Raw genomic sequence first — 14,578 nt, 5'->3', positions numbered from 1 at the left:
ATCTAGGTTGGCATCTTGCACTCATGCAGCTATAGAGGCTGGGGCTGGCTGCCAGTATGGATCCCAGGCTCAGAGGGGAGGGAGTAGAGAAGGACTCAGGCAACTGGTGACCAGGATGACCATGAACGTAAAAATCAGTAGGGTGAAAACCTCAGAGGTGAAATCTGCAAAGGGTCCAAGGCCGCTGTACTGGTCATTGGTTTCTTCAGCAATAAGAGCTGCTGGGGTCCTTGCAGAGCATGTCCCTGGGAAACATGATTACTCCCACTGCATGGCTGATACTGGTAGCCCCCTGCCCTTCTTCCTTCTTCCTGTCTCTACACTGTCCATGCCATCTCAGCTTTGGGGGTCTCTGGGTAGGATGAAACTGAAGTGGGTCTTTTTTCTGCAGTGCTTCAAATGGCTGGGGAAGCTAGTGACTCACCGTGCTCTCCCTTTCCCAGTCAGGCGAACTCCTTCTAGCTGGGAGTTTACTCTTGGAGCTGAGCAGTGCCATCTTGGAGGCTGGGATGATGCTGGTAAAATGAAGCTGTCCTTCATTCCCTTTTTGAGTGGTTATTCTCAAGTTTTTTCCCCTGTGTGGCTGAAGTTTCTTAAGTGGACTTCTCAGCTCTCCCAAAGTTGTTTTTCTTCATGGATAGCTATCTAGTTATTGATCTTTTTGGGGGACAAAGGCTCAGTTCCCCGCTCTGCCATCTTGGTGATGTCACTGTTCCCAGTTGAATTTTCTTGTTTCTAACCCAAATCCACAGCAAGATGATCTTTTCTCCCACATTTAGGAATCAATTGTGGCTGGACTTTCAGAGACTGTAGTGTGTAGATAAAATGTCCTGGGGGTCATGGATGTAAGGAACACATACCTCCCTTTGGTGGTGGATCTATGCATTCTCCGGGTGCATGTTCAGCCTGGACTCTGAGGATGTGAGCAGGGTGTGTGCAGTGCAATCCACTCACTGGCAAAAATGGAGCCTCTTCTGTTGAAACATTGGAACTTGCAGGTACAATATAAAGCTTTCCATCAGACACTTCTCTTCCCTTTCCTCCCTTCAAAATCATCATTTCATATTCACCACTTTTTTTCAGTCCATTTACTCCTCCCTACTTTCTACTGAATCAAATACACATGCACATAACTAGCCAATTCTCTGTGTCTTGCAGCATAGAGGTAGTGTTAGTAGCACAGCAATTTAAAAAATATCCTGGGTTTCAAGGTAGGTGCCCTGTGTTGAAGTCCCAGCTGTGTCACTTTCTAAAATTTAACTTTGAGCAAGTCAATTTCTCTAAATTCTCAATTTTCTCTTTAAAATTGAAATGATAATCTCTGACCTGTCCTCAAGGTTGTGAGAATCGAATGAGTGAATCTAAGGGAACATGCTTTAGGGCCAGCCTCAGTAGCTTAGTGGTTAAGCTCTATGTGCTCTGCTTTGGTGGCCTGGGTTCAGTTCCTGGGTGTGAACCTACACCACTCATCACTGGTTATACTGTGGTGGCAGCCCACATACAAAATAGAGGGAGATTGGCAACAGATGTTAGCTCAGGGCGAATCTTCCTCAGCAAAAAAAAAAAAAAAGAGAGAGAGAGAGAGAGAACATGCTTTATACACTTTATACACTGTAAAGTATTAAACAATTACAGAATGATTGTATTATTTATATCTGCTATCATGATGATTCATAGTAACTCCCTTCTCATATCCGCAGCTCTCAGTGGAGGTAGTGTTATCTTTACTTAATCCCTGTTCTTAGGTAACTTTTATTTATTTATTTATTTTAAAGATTGGCACCTGAGCTAACAACTGTTGCCAATCTTTTTTTTTTCTGCTTTTTTCTCCCCAAATCCCCCCAGTACATAGTTGTTTATTTTAGTTGTGGGTCCTTGTAGTTGTGGAATGTGGGATACCTGACAAGTAGTGCCATGCCTGCACCCAGGATCTGAATCAGCGAAACCCTGGGCCATCGAAGCGGAGCGCGCGAACTTAACCACTTGGCCACAGGGCCGGCCCCGAGGTAGCTTTTAAATATGTCTACATATTTTTTTTAAAGATGATTTTTTTTAAAGAAATCATCTTCATGAAACACTTAAAAAGTGAACTGGTTAGGGATTAGCCTTTAATGGTTGTTTTTGGTGAAAGAGTGAGAAGCAATTCTCTGCAAATGTGGGGGCTCACCACTTCAATCATCTATGGACACATACCAAGTTTACCTTGATTGACAAAAACACAGTTGTAGAAAGGGATGGGGGAAGGAAGAGCTGAATCTTTACATATTTGAATTTAATTCCATTTGCAATTAGGTGAGATAGAGAGACAGTAAGGTCAGGAATAAGTGTACAATAAAACCTCCAAAGATAAATTCTAGTACAATAGTTTAGCTAATTGAAAGACATAAACTTCTACTACAGCAAGCCAGCTTTACAGTGAGCACTGATGGTTCTCTGTCAATGAAGGGCAATGATTTCATATATTAAGGGAAGGATCAGTTCAGTCCAGCAATCATAGGTTAAGATAATTTACAGAAATAAAAAGTAGAAAGAATTTAACGTGATATAAGATACAGCATAAAATTAAGTTATTGTATTTTCCCTTAAATGGGCATTTAATTTCCTATGATTTTTAAAACAGTATTTGTTAATTTATGTTAATAATGTTATTTAGTAAGACACATTTTCTCTTGTTTTATTGATTTAATTTAATCCCTATATCTTACTTTCTCTTCCTCCTGCAAGGTAAGTAATCTAATGCCTGTTAACGTACATTAGTTTGCTCATAGGTTGTTCAAAGTTATATATTATTGTTTTGTGAGCATATATTTTTATTTTATATTTTTTATTTTTATATACTCATATATCATTTCTGTTGCTTAATTTTCTCACTCGGTATTGTATTTATTAGATCTATCCATGCAGTTATGTTTTTCTAGTCTGTAGCTGCAAACTGCTATGTGGCATCTCCATGGTGTACAGTCACCACATTTTAATTATTTATTATCCCAATAGTGGACCCTAGGTTTGATTACTCCTCTCTACCCACCATGCATAAAGCTGTAGTGAAATTCCTAGTACATGTACAGTCATGCATTGCATAACGACATTTCAGTCAACAATGGACCACATATACAACGGTGGTCCCATAAGATTAGTACCATATAGCCTAGGTGTGTGGTAAGCTATACCGTCTAGGTTTGTGTAAGTGCACTCTATGATATTCACCCAAGACAAAATCACCTAACTATGCATTTCTCAGAACATTTCCCTGTCATTAAGTGACACATGACTGTACTCTAATAACCTCAGATGAGAATGTCTTCAGTATACATTCCCAGGAGCAGGATTATTAGATCATGGGTTTGTGTATACTAAATGTTAGTAAATTGCTTTTTAGCCTGGCTGCCATACTTTATCTTCCCACAGCTGTGTGGGCTCCAATGCCCCACCTCTCCACCAATGCTGGCACTCAACATTTTACTGAACTTTTCATTGATTCAAAAAATAATTACTGAGTATCTATTATGCATCTTGGCTCCCCTCTAGGTTCTAGAAGTATAAGGGAAACATAAGAAAGTACAACAGGGGGACCTGATATAATTTTGGGATTGATGGCCAGTGAACTTCTCCAAGAAGAGGAAGTGATAGTTGATCTGATGTCTAAAGATAAGTGGAAGAGAATGAGGAGGGCAGTATAGGGTCAGTGGGAGGAGAAGGAAGACTAGATAAGTATTCCAAACAGAGGGGAAGGTATGTGCCAAGAAGGCCTTATGTGAACTTGAATATGGCTCTTAGGAGAAAATCTGAAACCACAAAGAGATGCTATTACATGCCCACTAGAAAGGCTAAAATTATGAAGACTAATTATACAAAGTGTAGGTGAGGATATGAAGCAATTCTAACTGTCATTCATTGTTGGTGGGAATGAAAAATGGCACAGCCACTTTGGAAAGCAGTTTGGAAGTTTATTACCAAGTAAAACATACGGCTTCCCTACAACTTGGCTATTCCACCCCTATGTATATATTGAAATAAATTGAGTGCTTATGGTCACAAAATAAAAACTGGTACAAAAATTTCATAGAGACTTAGGTTTCTCAAAAAATTAAAAATAGAATTACCATATGATCCAGCAATTCCACTTTTTTTTCATGAGGAAGATTTGCCTTGAGCTAACATCCATTGCCAATCCTCCTCTTCTTTTCTTTTTTTGCTTGAGGATGATTATCCCTGAGCTAACTTCTGTGCCAATCTTCCTCTACTTTATATATGGGATGCCTCCACAGCATGGCTCAGGAGCGGAGTAGGTCCATACCTGGGATCCAAACCCACAAATCCAGGCTGCCAAAGCAGAGCACACGGAAACTTTAACCATTTGGCCACGGGGCTGGCCCCACCAGCAATTCCACTTTTGAGTATATATTGAAAAGAATGGAAAACAGGATCTTGAAGAGATAATTGCACACTCAAATTCATTGAAGCATTATTCACAATAGCCAAGAGGTCGAGGCAAACTACATGTCCATTGACAGATGACTGGATAAAGCAAATGTGGTATATATATACAATGGAATATTATTCAGCCAGAAAAAAGATGGAAATCTTGTCTTATGCTGGAACATGGATCAACTTTGATGACATTATGCTAAATGAACTAAGCTAGTCACAAAGTTAAATACTGCATCATTCAACTTATATGAGGTATCTACAGTAGTCAAGATCTTAGAAACAGAAAGTAGAATGGTGGTTGCTAGAAGCTGGAGGGAGGGGGAGAAGAGAAGTCGTCATTTAGTAGATATAGAGTTTTAGTTTTACAAGATGAAAAAGTTCTAGAGATATGTTGCACTACAATGGGCATATAGTTAACACTACTGTCCTGTACACTTAGCAATGGTTCAGGTGGTAAATATTATGTTATACGCTTTTTATCACAATAATAAAAAAAAATTCAGAGCAGCTTTATTCATAATAGCCCCAAATGGCAGAGGATCTGAATAGACATTTTTCTGAAGAAGACATACAGTTGGCCAACAGGCCAACCTTATGTAAGGTGCCTAATCACCAGGGAAATGCAAATCAAAATCACAGTGAGATATCACCTCACACCTGTTAGAATGGCTAACATCAAAAAGACAAGAAATAACAAGTGCTGGCAAGGTTGAGGAGAAAAGGAAACACTGATACACTGTTGGTGGGAATGTAAACTGGTGCAATCACTATAGAAAATAGTATGCAGTTTGCTCAAAAAATTAAAAGTAGAACTAACATGATTCAGCAATTCCACTCCTGGGTATTTATCCAAAGGAAATGAAAAGATTGACTCAAAAAGATATATGCACCCCTGTGTTCACTACGGCATTATTCACAATAGCCATGACATAGAAGCAATCTAAGAGGCCATCAATGGATGAATGGATAAAGAAAATGTGCTACAATGGAATATTATTCAAAAATAAGGAAATCCTGCCATTTGCATCAACATGGGTGGACCTTGAGGGCATTACGTTAAGTGAAATAAGCCAGACAGAGAAAGACAAATACCATATGATCTCACTTATGTGTGGAATCTAAAAAGACCCCTGAACTTATAGATACAAAGAACAAATTGGTGGTCGTCAGAGGTTGCAGACGGGAGGATGGGTGAAATGAGTGAAGAGGGTCAAAAGGTACAAACTGCTAATTATAAAATAAGTAAGTCCTGGGGATGTAATGTACAGCATAGTGACTATAGTTAATAATACTGTATTGTATATTTGAAAGTTGCTAGGAGAGTAAATCTCAAAAGTTCTCATGTAACTATATACCGTGATGCATGTTAACTAGACTTATTGTGGTGACCATTTCACAATATATACATATAGCAAGTCTTTATTTGTACACCTGAACATAATACAATGTCACATGTCAATTATATATCAATTAAAAAATCAGAAAAAAATAAGTCAATAGCCCTAAATGGGAGACAAGCCAAATGGCCATCTACAGGTGCTTGTGTTAGTGCCATCGAGTTGATTCCAGCTGCTAGTGACCCTGTGTACAGCAGAATGGAACCCTCCTTTTTTGCACCATCTCTCATTTTCTGGCATTATATCAGACAATGCTCCACTGCTATTCATTGGGTTTTCATGGCCAAGTTCTTCTGAGGTGAGTGGCCAGGTCCTTCTTCCTAGTCTGTCGTAGTCTGGAAGCTCTGCTGAAACCTGTCCACCATGGGTGACCCTCCTGGTATTTGAAATACCGTTGGCATAGCTCTCAGCATCACAGCCACATGTAGCCGCCACAGTGTGACAACAAACAGACAGGTGGTGTGGTTCCCTGACCGGGAAACAAACCAGGGCCTTGGTGGACCACTATACCACCAGGGCTGGCTCATCCACAGGTGCATGGATAAACAAATTAGGGTGTGTTTATACACTGGAATAATGCACAATCATAAAAATGAGCAAACTACCAATTGGATGGTCTTCAAAGCATTAAGCTTAGTGGAGTAAAAGAAGCCAGGTAAAAAGCAGTAGGTACTATGGGATTCCCTTTAAATGAAATTCAAGAACTGGCAAAATTAATCCATAGTTAAAACTAAAAAACAAATGGTTACCTCTGGAGGGATTGGCATTGATTAAGGAGAAGCATAAGTAAACTTTCTGGGATGAAAATGTCCTCAATCCTGTTCTGAGTAGTGTTTATATAAGTATGGAATAGGTAAAAACATTTTGGTATGTGCATATTATTATACGTAGGACATACCTCAGTTAAAAATTAAATGAAAGAAGATCATTTTTGGAACGCAGATCACAAAACAGAAAGCAAAGATATCAGAGATAAGGTACGAAATGCAGGTGAGGGTCTGATCATGCAGAACTTATGGGTCCTGTTAAAAATGATGGTCTTTATGTTAATGGAGAGGGAAAGGCACTGAAGGGTTTCCAGCAGAGGCATGACAGGACTCGCTGTCCAGTTGTGTTGAATTTTGTTTTGTTTTGAAGAGCTCCCTGATTGCTGTGTAGAAAATGGATTAGAAAGAAGGTAAAAGTGGATATGGGAACCAGTAAGGAAATGACTGTAAGAGTTTGGATGAGAGATGAAAGTACTTCGGAGTGAGTGTTGGCAGTAGAAGTTAAAAAAAAAATAGATGGTTCTCTCAAGCTATTGTCTTTATCTTGGATGCCCTTCTTATGTACTAGGTGAGATCCTGCGTATTCCTCCACCCTGGCTCAGTTGTCCCTGCTCTGTGATTTGTTCCCCAGTCCTTGGCCTAAGTTAAGTTTCCTTTTTCTCTGCAGCTCAATCTATGAAATGACTTGTCAGTTATTACAGTTGGTTGTTGCTGTCTGATCCTGTGGTAGGAAGAGTGACAGCTCCCAAAGATGTCTACATCCTGATCCCTGGAAGCTGTGACTATGTTACCTTGCATGGCAGAACTGACTATGCAGAGGTGATTGAGGTTAAGGATCTTGAGATGGAGAAATTATCCTAAATTTTCCTGGTGGGTCCAATCTAATCATATGAGTCTTTAGAAGCAGAGAACCTTTCCCAGCTTTTAAGCAGGCTTTCCCAGCTTTTTTTCTTCCATCAGAGAGAGAGATTTGATGACTGAAGAAAGGTCAGAGAGATGTAAAGTTGCTGGCTTTGAAGACAGAGGAAAGGGGCCATGAGCCAAGAAATGCACGCAGCCTCCAGCAGCTGGAAAAGGCAAGGAAACAGATTCTCCCCTAAAGCCTCTAGAAAGGAACCAGGCCCTGCCAACCTCCTGAGTTTAGCCGACAAAGAGTTGCGTCGGCCTTCTAAATTTTGTCATTTTGAGCCATTAAGTTTCTAGTAAGTTTTTAGGATAGCAATAGAAAACTAATACAATCCCCAGGTATGTGAACCTTTTGAGGACTGTATGGTAGCTTTGTGACCCTGGCTTCCAACACTTTGTCTGGCATATAGAAAATAGTCAGAAAGTGTTTGAAGAATAAATGAACTGGACATTCTCCCTCTTCATCTGCAGGTTGGAGGATAATACTGTAATCTGTCAGCATCACTCTCATAGTTTTCTCCCCCGTTAAAGACAATTCCTCTCTGCGTTCAATCAGACGCTTGGCTTCACGCTCCCTCCTTTATTATGTTTCCTCAGTCAATCTATTTTTATGATCTGAGTACTATGGATTCTGGTTAGCCAACATATCTGAAAGCGGACATTATTCAATTAGTACTATGAAAGAAAATAAATGTAAAACACACATTTTGAAAACTCTTATAAAAATATAAAAACACTGATTCCCCCAGAAAACATAGTAAATAGAGACAAGAAGAGCTCAGATATCATAACAAAATGTTATGTTGCCATTTTAACAATGGTTTGCCTTCTGTCTTTGGATTCAGTCATTTATTCAATAAGTATTTATTTATTACCTACAATGTATTGGGCATTGTGAATGTTCTTGAGTTAAGCCAGCTAACCACAGATTAGCTAATTGAATCAATTTATTGCTTAGTGATTGTTTGTCAACCTCTTGTTTTTAATGACTATACTATTGATTTAACCTATGAACAGTTAAATATATAGATACACAGGACAGCCTCTATATTCTAGTATTATAGGTCACTGGATGATGAACTATTATGAGAGGGAAAAAATAGAATAAATTGAGGAAGAAGAAAATGAGAGAAAAAAATAATAAAACTGAACCTTTACTGAGTACTTACTATGTGTTAGGTGTTAAGTTTTTAAAATGTATTGTCTCGTTTCATCCTCAAAACCCTATAAAATTTTCCCTTCATTTTAAAGACAAGGAAAATAAAGCCCAGAGAGATACGTAAGTTGCCCCTGATCCCACAATTATTAAGTTGGAGATAGGATTTGAAACTAGGCAAGCTGATTCTAGAGTCACAGTCTTCTCTTATTCTGTAGTGGTAAGAAGATGGGATTGAAGGAGTGGAGACAAAGATAAGACGGTGGGACGCTAGTGTTACCATATTTCGTTTTACATATAGTTCCATTAAATTATGTTTCTTTTTTCAAATTAAACACTTCTTTGTAGAGAATTCAGAACAGAACCCTGAAATACATAATCGGCCACTGGATTAAATCTCTACCATACTAAGCCAGACTTCACACACGCCCCAAGACTACATGTTAGGCACTGAAAACAGAGATAAAAAGATGGTCCAAGGAAAAAGGAGGAAAAGGAGATGAGAGGACAGACTGTCCTTCCTTTTACCAGGAGTTTCCAAATCTCAGCCCACTCTTCAACTAGGGCTTTGTTGACACTGCATGAAAATTAAGAATAAAATTTATATTGGAAAGTTTGCATGGGTAGATAAATGAGTGCTCAAAATAATGGTATCATAGAGAAAAATCAGAAGCCTGCATAATTTGTGCAATATTTGGCTTCTAGAAGCCTTGGAGACCCAATCCTAAAAGATGGAAAACAAAGTTGTGTTTCTAAGTATATTAAATACGAATGTGTATTTAATAGTGGTCTACATTTCTATATAAATCTTCAGATACAAGAAAATGGTGTTATCAGTGTCCTTGGCACTACTGATAGATCAGTCAAAGCTAAGGCAGATGATAATCAGGACTTTCCAGCTTATTGTTATACTTTTTTTGATACCTTGAATAAGACAGTTACTCAAAACACAAGATAGCCAGACTCGGAACCATCTATTTCTCATGCTTCTGTATTGACTTGAAACCATCTCATTCATGAGAAAAGATGCCAAAAGTTGAAGATGAAATGATTAAATAAACAACCAGATCAGATCTAACATGATTCACACTATAATCAATAGGTCAAACTGACATTTGAAAACTTAACTTTCAGTGTTTGTTTTGATTTTAAAAAAAGACAGAGAGAGAGAAAGTCAGGAATTCTACAGCATAAATGTGTTCCCAGTAACCTAATAGTTGATCATCCTGAAGTCTTGATTGCCAGAGAGAACTTTTTCTTGATTTTCAGCAGAGCCTGAACTGGTATCCAAGAATAAACCTGAATGCTGCACTGACCTTTTCAAAGTAGAAGCGTTGGAAACAGATATCCAACCAATGCAAAGTATAATCTTTTAAAGATGCAGTCTTCTAGCAAACAAGAAAAAGCCTAAGATCACAGTTCTCTCTTTTAAACAATATGCTATATATGACCAGGCCTATCTATTTAATATTCTTTGAACATATAACTTGGCCCCATTTAGGTTTTTCTTGTCTTTTCGTTTTGGTTTTGTTTGTTTTGCTGACCCATCCATCATTTCCTTCCTGATCAAGTCCTTTGTCACCTGAAAATTATGTTCTGAAAACTGTGTTTCGGTCAATAATCCCCAAAATGAATCCTCACATGTCAACCTTTTTCTAATAATTTATTCTTCATGGTCCATCAATGAGTTATAAAAATGAAATGACTGCTTGCACTGTGTTGTCATCTCCCCCCCATCCAAGAAAAATGAACAAAAAATACTTACAATGGTTCTTAGCCAGGAGCATTTTATCCCTTATTCACTAGTGGTAAATGAGTCAGATATGAGTTGGCCAGGAAAAGAGTTGCTTTACCCAAAATCTTAGTACAAAATGAGTCATCTCACTCCAAACACCAATATATCCTCCAAAATAACTGGCAAGAATTTCCTATAAAAAGAATCTTGCCTTCACCCTTTTCCATCCATTTAGTGCTCTGAGTTTTCTGATTTTTCAATTTCCTGTGTACTTATAATATTGTATTGCTAACAAAGGCCCAAGAACATTTCCACCTCTTTATCTCATTCTGAAAGTCATCTTTCCTGTATTGAGTAGGGGGACCATTCTGATAGTATTCCCCTGAAAAGAGTAAATGCTTTGGCTTTCAAGGGTTCTCCCTGACTCTCTCTGATGAAATTCATGCATGGTTCAATAAATATGCAAAAGCCAGTTCTAGAGGAATTTTTCTTTTCTTCCGCTGAAAAAGTGAGTTCAGAGCCACAGGAAATGTTTCAAGCTAAACCATTTTTCTTCCCGCAAGAAAAATCAATCAAAATAGATACAATCTCTCTAAAACTGATAAGCAAACATGAATCCAGGCCACAAGCTTCAACTCTGTCTCCGTGTACATCAGAACATGCCCATTCCCATTCTCTTTCTGCTATCACATAAAGTTTAAAAATCACTGTGAACTGAAGCCAGGGTTTAGTCCCTGTAGATTATCAACAGTCAAGCACACTATTTACCTGAGGATAAATAAGCATGCTTACAGAGCTCCAATTCCTGCCAAAGTGCTGAGATTTTTATACTACTTGGGGCTCATAACATGACTTATTATTCTTAATTATTTTAAGCTCTGCAATTTACTGTGTAAAATTACTTACAATTCATTTCAGGTCGGAATTTAAGTTCGTTTCTCTATATTAAATGAATTCTAAAGAATAGCTATGCTCCTTTTATATCCAGCACTAACAGATGTTAGTTTCCTCAGTTTTACAGCCCTCAGATGACAGACAACTAACTGTATTTGGCCTTGGGAATAATTGCAACACCTTTGGATTATGAACTTGGTTCATTCCTTAGCTGGGAACAGCAGGAGGTTAGTTCATATTATCAAAGATGTAAAATAAGTTTTCCCTTATGCTCCAGATGCTCATATGAAGATGCTTTCTAATACAATATTGTATAACTTTTTGTTCCTACTAGTAATCTGCTCTTTAAGTGGTTATGGCAAGAAAAAAAATAATTGCATAAAAATGAAATCTCTTATTCAATGTATCTCCTTCTTTTGACCAAAACAAGATGTTAAATCCATTAAACTCTGAATATCCAGTAAAAGCAAGAAAGCTAAAACTGTTCAAATTTGTGCAATCTTGGGAAAATTGCCAACTTATATACTAGTAGCAGGATCTGTGTAATTAATGGTGATGTTGTTGACGGAGGGAGTCCGATTTCATTCTCAGAAGCAATTTAAAAGTGCAAGCTGGCAGAGCTTTAGCAAAGCCTCACCTGATTCGTTTTTAAATTGAGGAAATGTAACTTTTAAGTCAGCCATAGAAAGCACCAATGTTAATGTATGTACATTTGTGGTGGCTTTGGTCACAGTAGACTTAAAAGACATTTTGAATGTAGTACAGTCTGTAGGATAGGATAATGAACACCAAAATGCACCAACTGACAAACATTTCTTAAAAGGAGAACAAGCAAACCCAATCTTAGGTTAACCTTATTTATTTTGCTCCTGAAAGCTATATTCATATGAAGACTAATTGAAGTCAACTCCTTCTTATCATAAAGTAAAATAAAGTCAGACTCAAGTGCACACATTCCTTTACATAGACTCCTTTGGAGGCAAATCCATTTTTATCCATTCATTGGACCTCAAAGACAGTCATATAAGGAGCTTGTATGTATTTAGGCTATCCAACTGACCAGCAATACCTCCAGCTTCTGCTTTCCTTTTTTCCCCTTGTTATATCAGAAATTTCAAAATGGTGAGAGAAAGAAAAATAACATGTAGAAAAATAGAAATAATGAGGGAATGAAGGCAAGCCCACAAGTATCTCTTTCCATAATATTCTGGATGGGATGCAGATGGATGGATAAATAAGGATGGATAATCTTTAATTATCTAACAAGGAGTGATTTTTCTCACCATCTATCTCATCCCCTTTATTTTTCTGTAAACTGCAACCACATGGTCCAGCTCTGTGTTTCCCATGAAGAATGAAACAGATGAATCCTTGATAGCTGACAGAATGCGCTGTGGCATATGTGGATTTGGAGAAGACAGGTAGTAGAAGTGGAGGAGACAGGTGAAGGAGAGCCTGGAGAGAGGTGCAAGAACGCTAACAATGAGCCTGGATGTTACTGACCTTAATGATTCCCCCATGTTGGATCCATACCTGCTGTCTTCTCGAGCAAAGGGCTGTTCCACATCCACTGTCAGGGAGGCCAGGGCAGAAACAGTCTCTGTTTCCTCCTGCAACTGAGCCCCAGCCAGAGCACAGCCCCTTGGCACAGCTACCATCCTTACCGACTTCCAGTATTTGCCTAGAAAAAAACATGTATCATACTTTATAGGAATTTTACTTAGAGCAGTGTTAATCAGAATACTTGTATAGGTCCAACTCAGAGTATTGTTAAGTTAAAATTCGTCGTGTTATACACAGTTGTAATTTGGTTTCTTAATTGTCATGATTAAGTCTTTTTCTCAATCTAAGAAGGCCAAGTTGTGAAGTGCTAATATTCCCAAGCCTGAGTCTCTCTCCCTTGCTCAGAAGGTAATAAAGTGAGGAATAATCCATGGTCTAATGAATTCACTATCAGACTGACAGCTGTTTCTGCAACTAAGTAAGCAAACTCTGGGCATCATGCCCCCTGGGAAACCCTCAAGAGACTGGGAGGTGGAAGTCTCATGGAGAAACTGAATGAAATAGTAACGTCAAATTGCTACTTGAGCCATTAACTTTAAAAAAAAAATGAAGTTGGAATATTAAAGAAAAGGAAAAGCCCAGAAATGCCAGCATGAATCAAATGGCGACTTTGCCAGAACAACCAGGTTTGTTAGTCCTGGATGTTCTTTATTTCTCAACCCCAGGGTGTGCACTAGAACAATAATTGATTTAAAACTTTAATATATGCATTGGCTGATGTTGGAATCCTTCCACACGTCATATGGATCTTTCTGTTTTTGAGGCAGGGAAGGAGAATGAGAGGAAAATAGGAGATCATTTCGTGAGAATATGCCAATGGGATAAATATGAAAGAGTAGAGTCAACAGACCCTAAGCTATTTCTTGTGAAGTGTCCAGTAGCCCCAAATGAAAGCAGAAGAATCTCCCTGGGTGCTGACACGACTCACCAGGTTAGAACTATCTCTGCAGCCTCACCAACTAGGCAGCAAGTTGGCATGCAGAGTTTGCTTACTTCCAAAAAAAATTCATTTAGAGTAGAAAAGGTAAATGGATGAATACTGCATTGGGAAGTAAGATAACTGGGTTCTGGACCGAGCTCTGCCACTGACCATCTTATCATGCTGGAAAGGCTCTCCAGCACTTTAATTCTGCTTCTCAAAGCAGGTGGATGGCCTCAAATCCCTTCCAGCTCTAACTAACATTTCGTGATTAGCTTTTTGTTATCTTATTGCTTCCCAAAGGAATGAATGTCACATTAGGGGAGGAGACCCAGTCTCCCCCTCTACTCCTCATGTCAACAGAACTTCCTGACATAGTTATCTAGGACTGCTTCACCTACTGTGATGACCTATTACGACCAGAGTCTGAGAATCATAAAGCTTTTAATTTGGACCAAAGGATAGCAATTCTAACTGTGAATGAACCTACAAACTAATACTTTTTGAAAGCTAAGGCTGTGCCAGATGTTGGAGACAAAAAGATACTTCCCTGACACCAAGAAATTCATGGTCTAGTTGAGACAGCACTTTTAGTTAACAAACAATGACAATTCTGTGTGGAAAAGGCCCATGTGATTCTGAGAGGAAATAAGTAGAACATATACTTATGATGACAGGAAGGCGAGAGAAGACTTGCCAGAAAAAATAACACTTGACCGAGTATTTGAAAGACCATCAGAAGTTAGTCAAGCGGAAATAGAGGGAGGTGGTGGTGGTGAGGTATCCCTGGAAGAGGAAATAGTGCATACA

At 38.6% G+C, this 14,578-nt stretch overlaps 1 protein-coding gene across 1 annotated transcript in view; it reads right to left on the bottom strand.

Moving 5' to 3' along the window:
* Nucleotides 1–14,578, bottom strand: part of HDAC9 (histone deacetylase 9) — a 676,098-nt gene that overhangs the window by 8,317 nt on the left and 653,203 nt on the right. Inside the window, 1 exon segment of the mRNA XM_070615860.1 lies at nt 12,790–12,967. Coding sequence (XP_070471961.1) covers nt 12,790–12,967 — 178 coding nt within the window.

Source organism: Equus przewalskii, chromosome 4, assembly GCF_037783145.1.
Source record: "Equus przewalskii isolate Varuska chromosome 4, EquPr2, whole genome shotgun sequence".
NCBI lineage: Eukaryota > Metazoa > Chordata > Mammalia > Perissodactyla > Equidae > Equus > Equus przewalskii.
The sequence above is the reverse complement of the archived record's forward strand: the minus strand, read 5'-3'. Positions and strand labels throughout refer to the sequence as shown.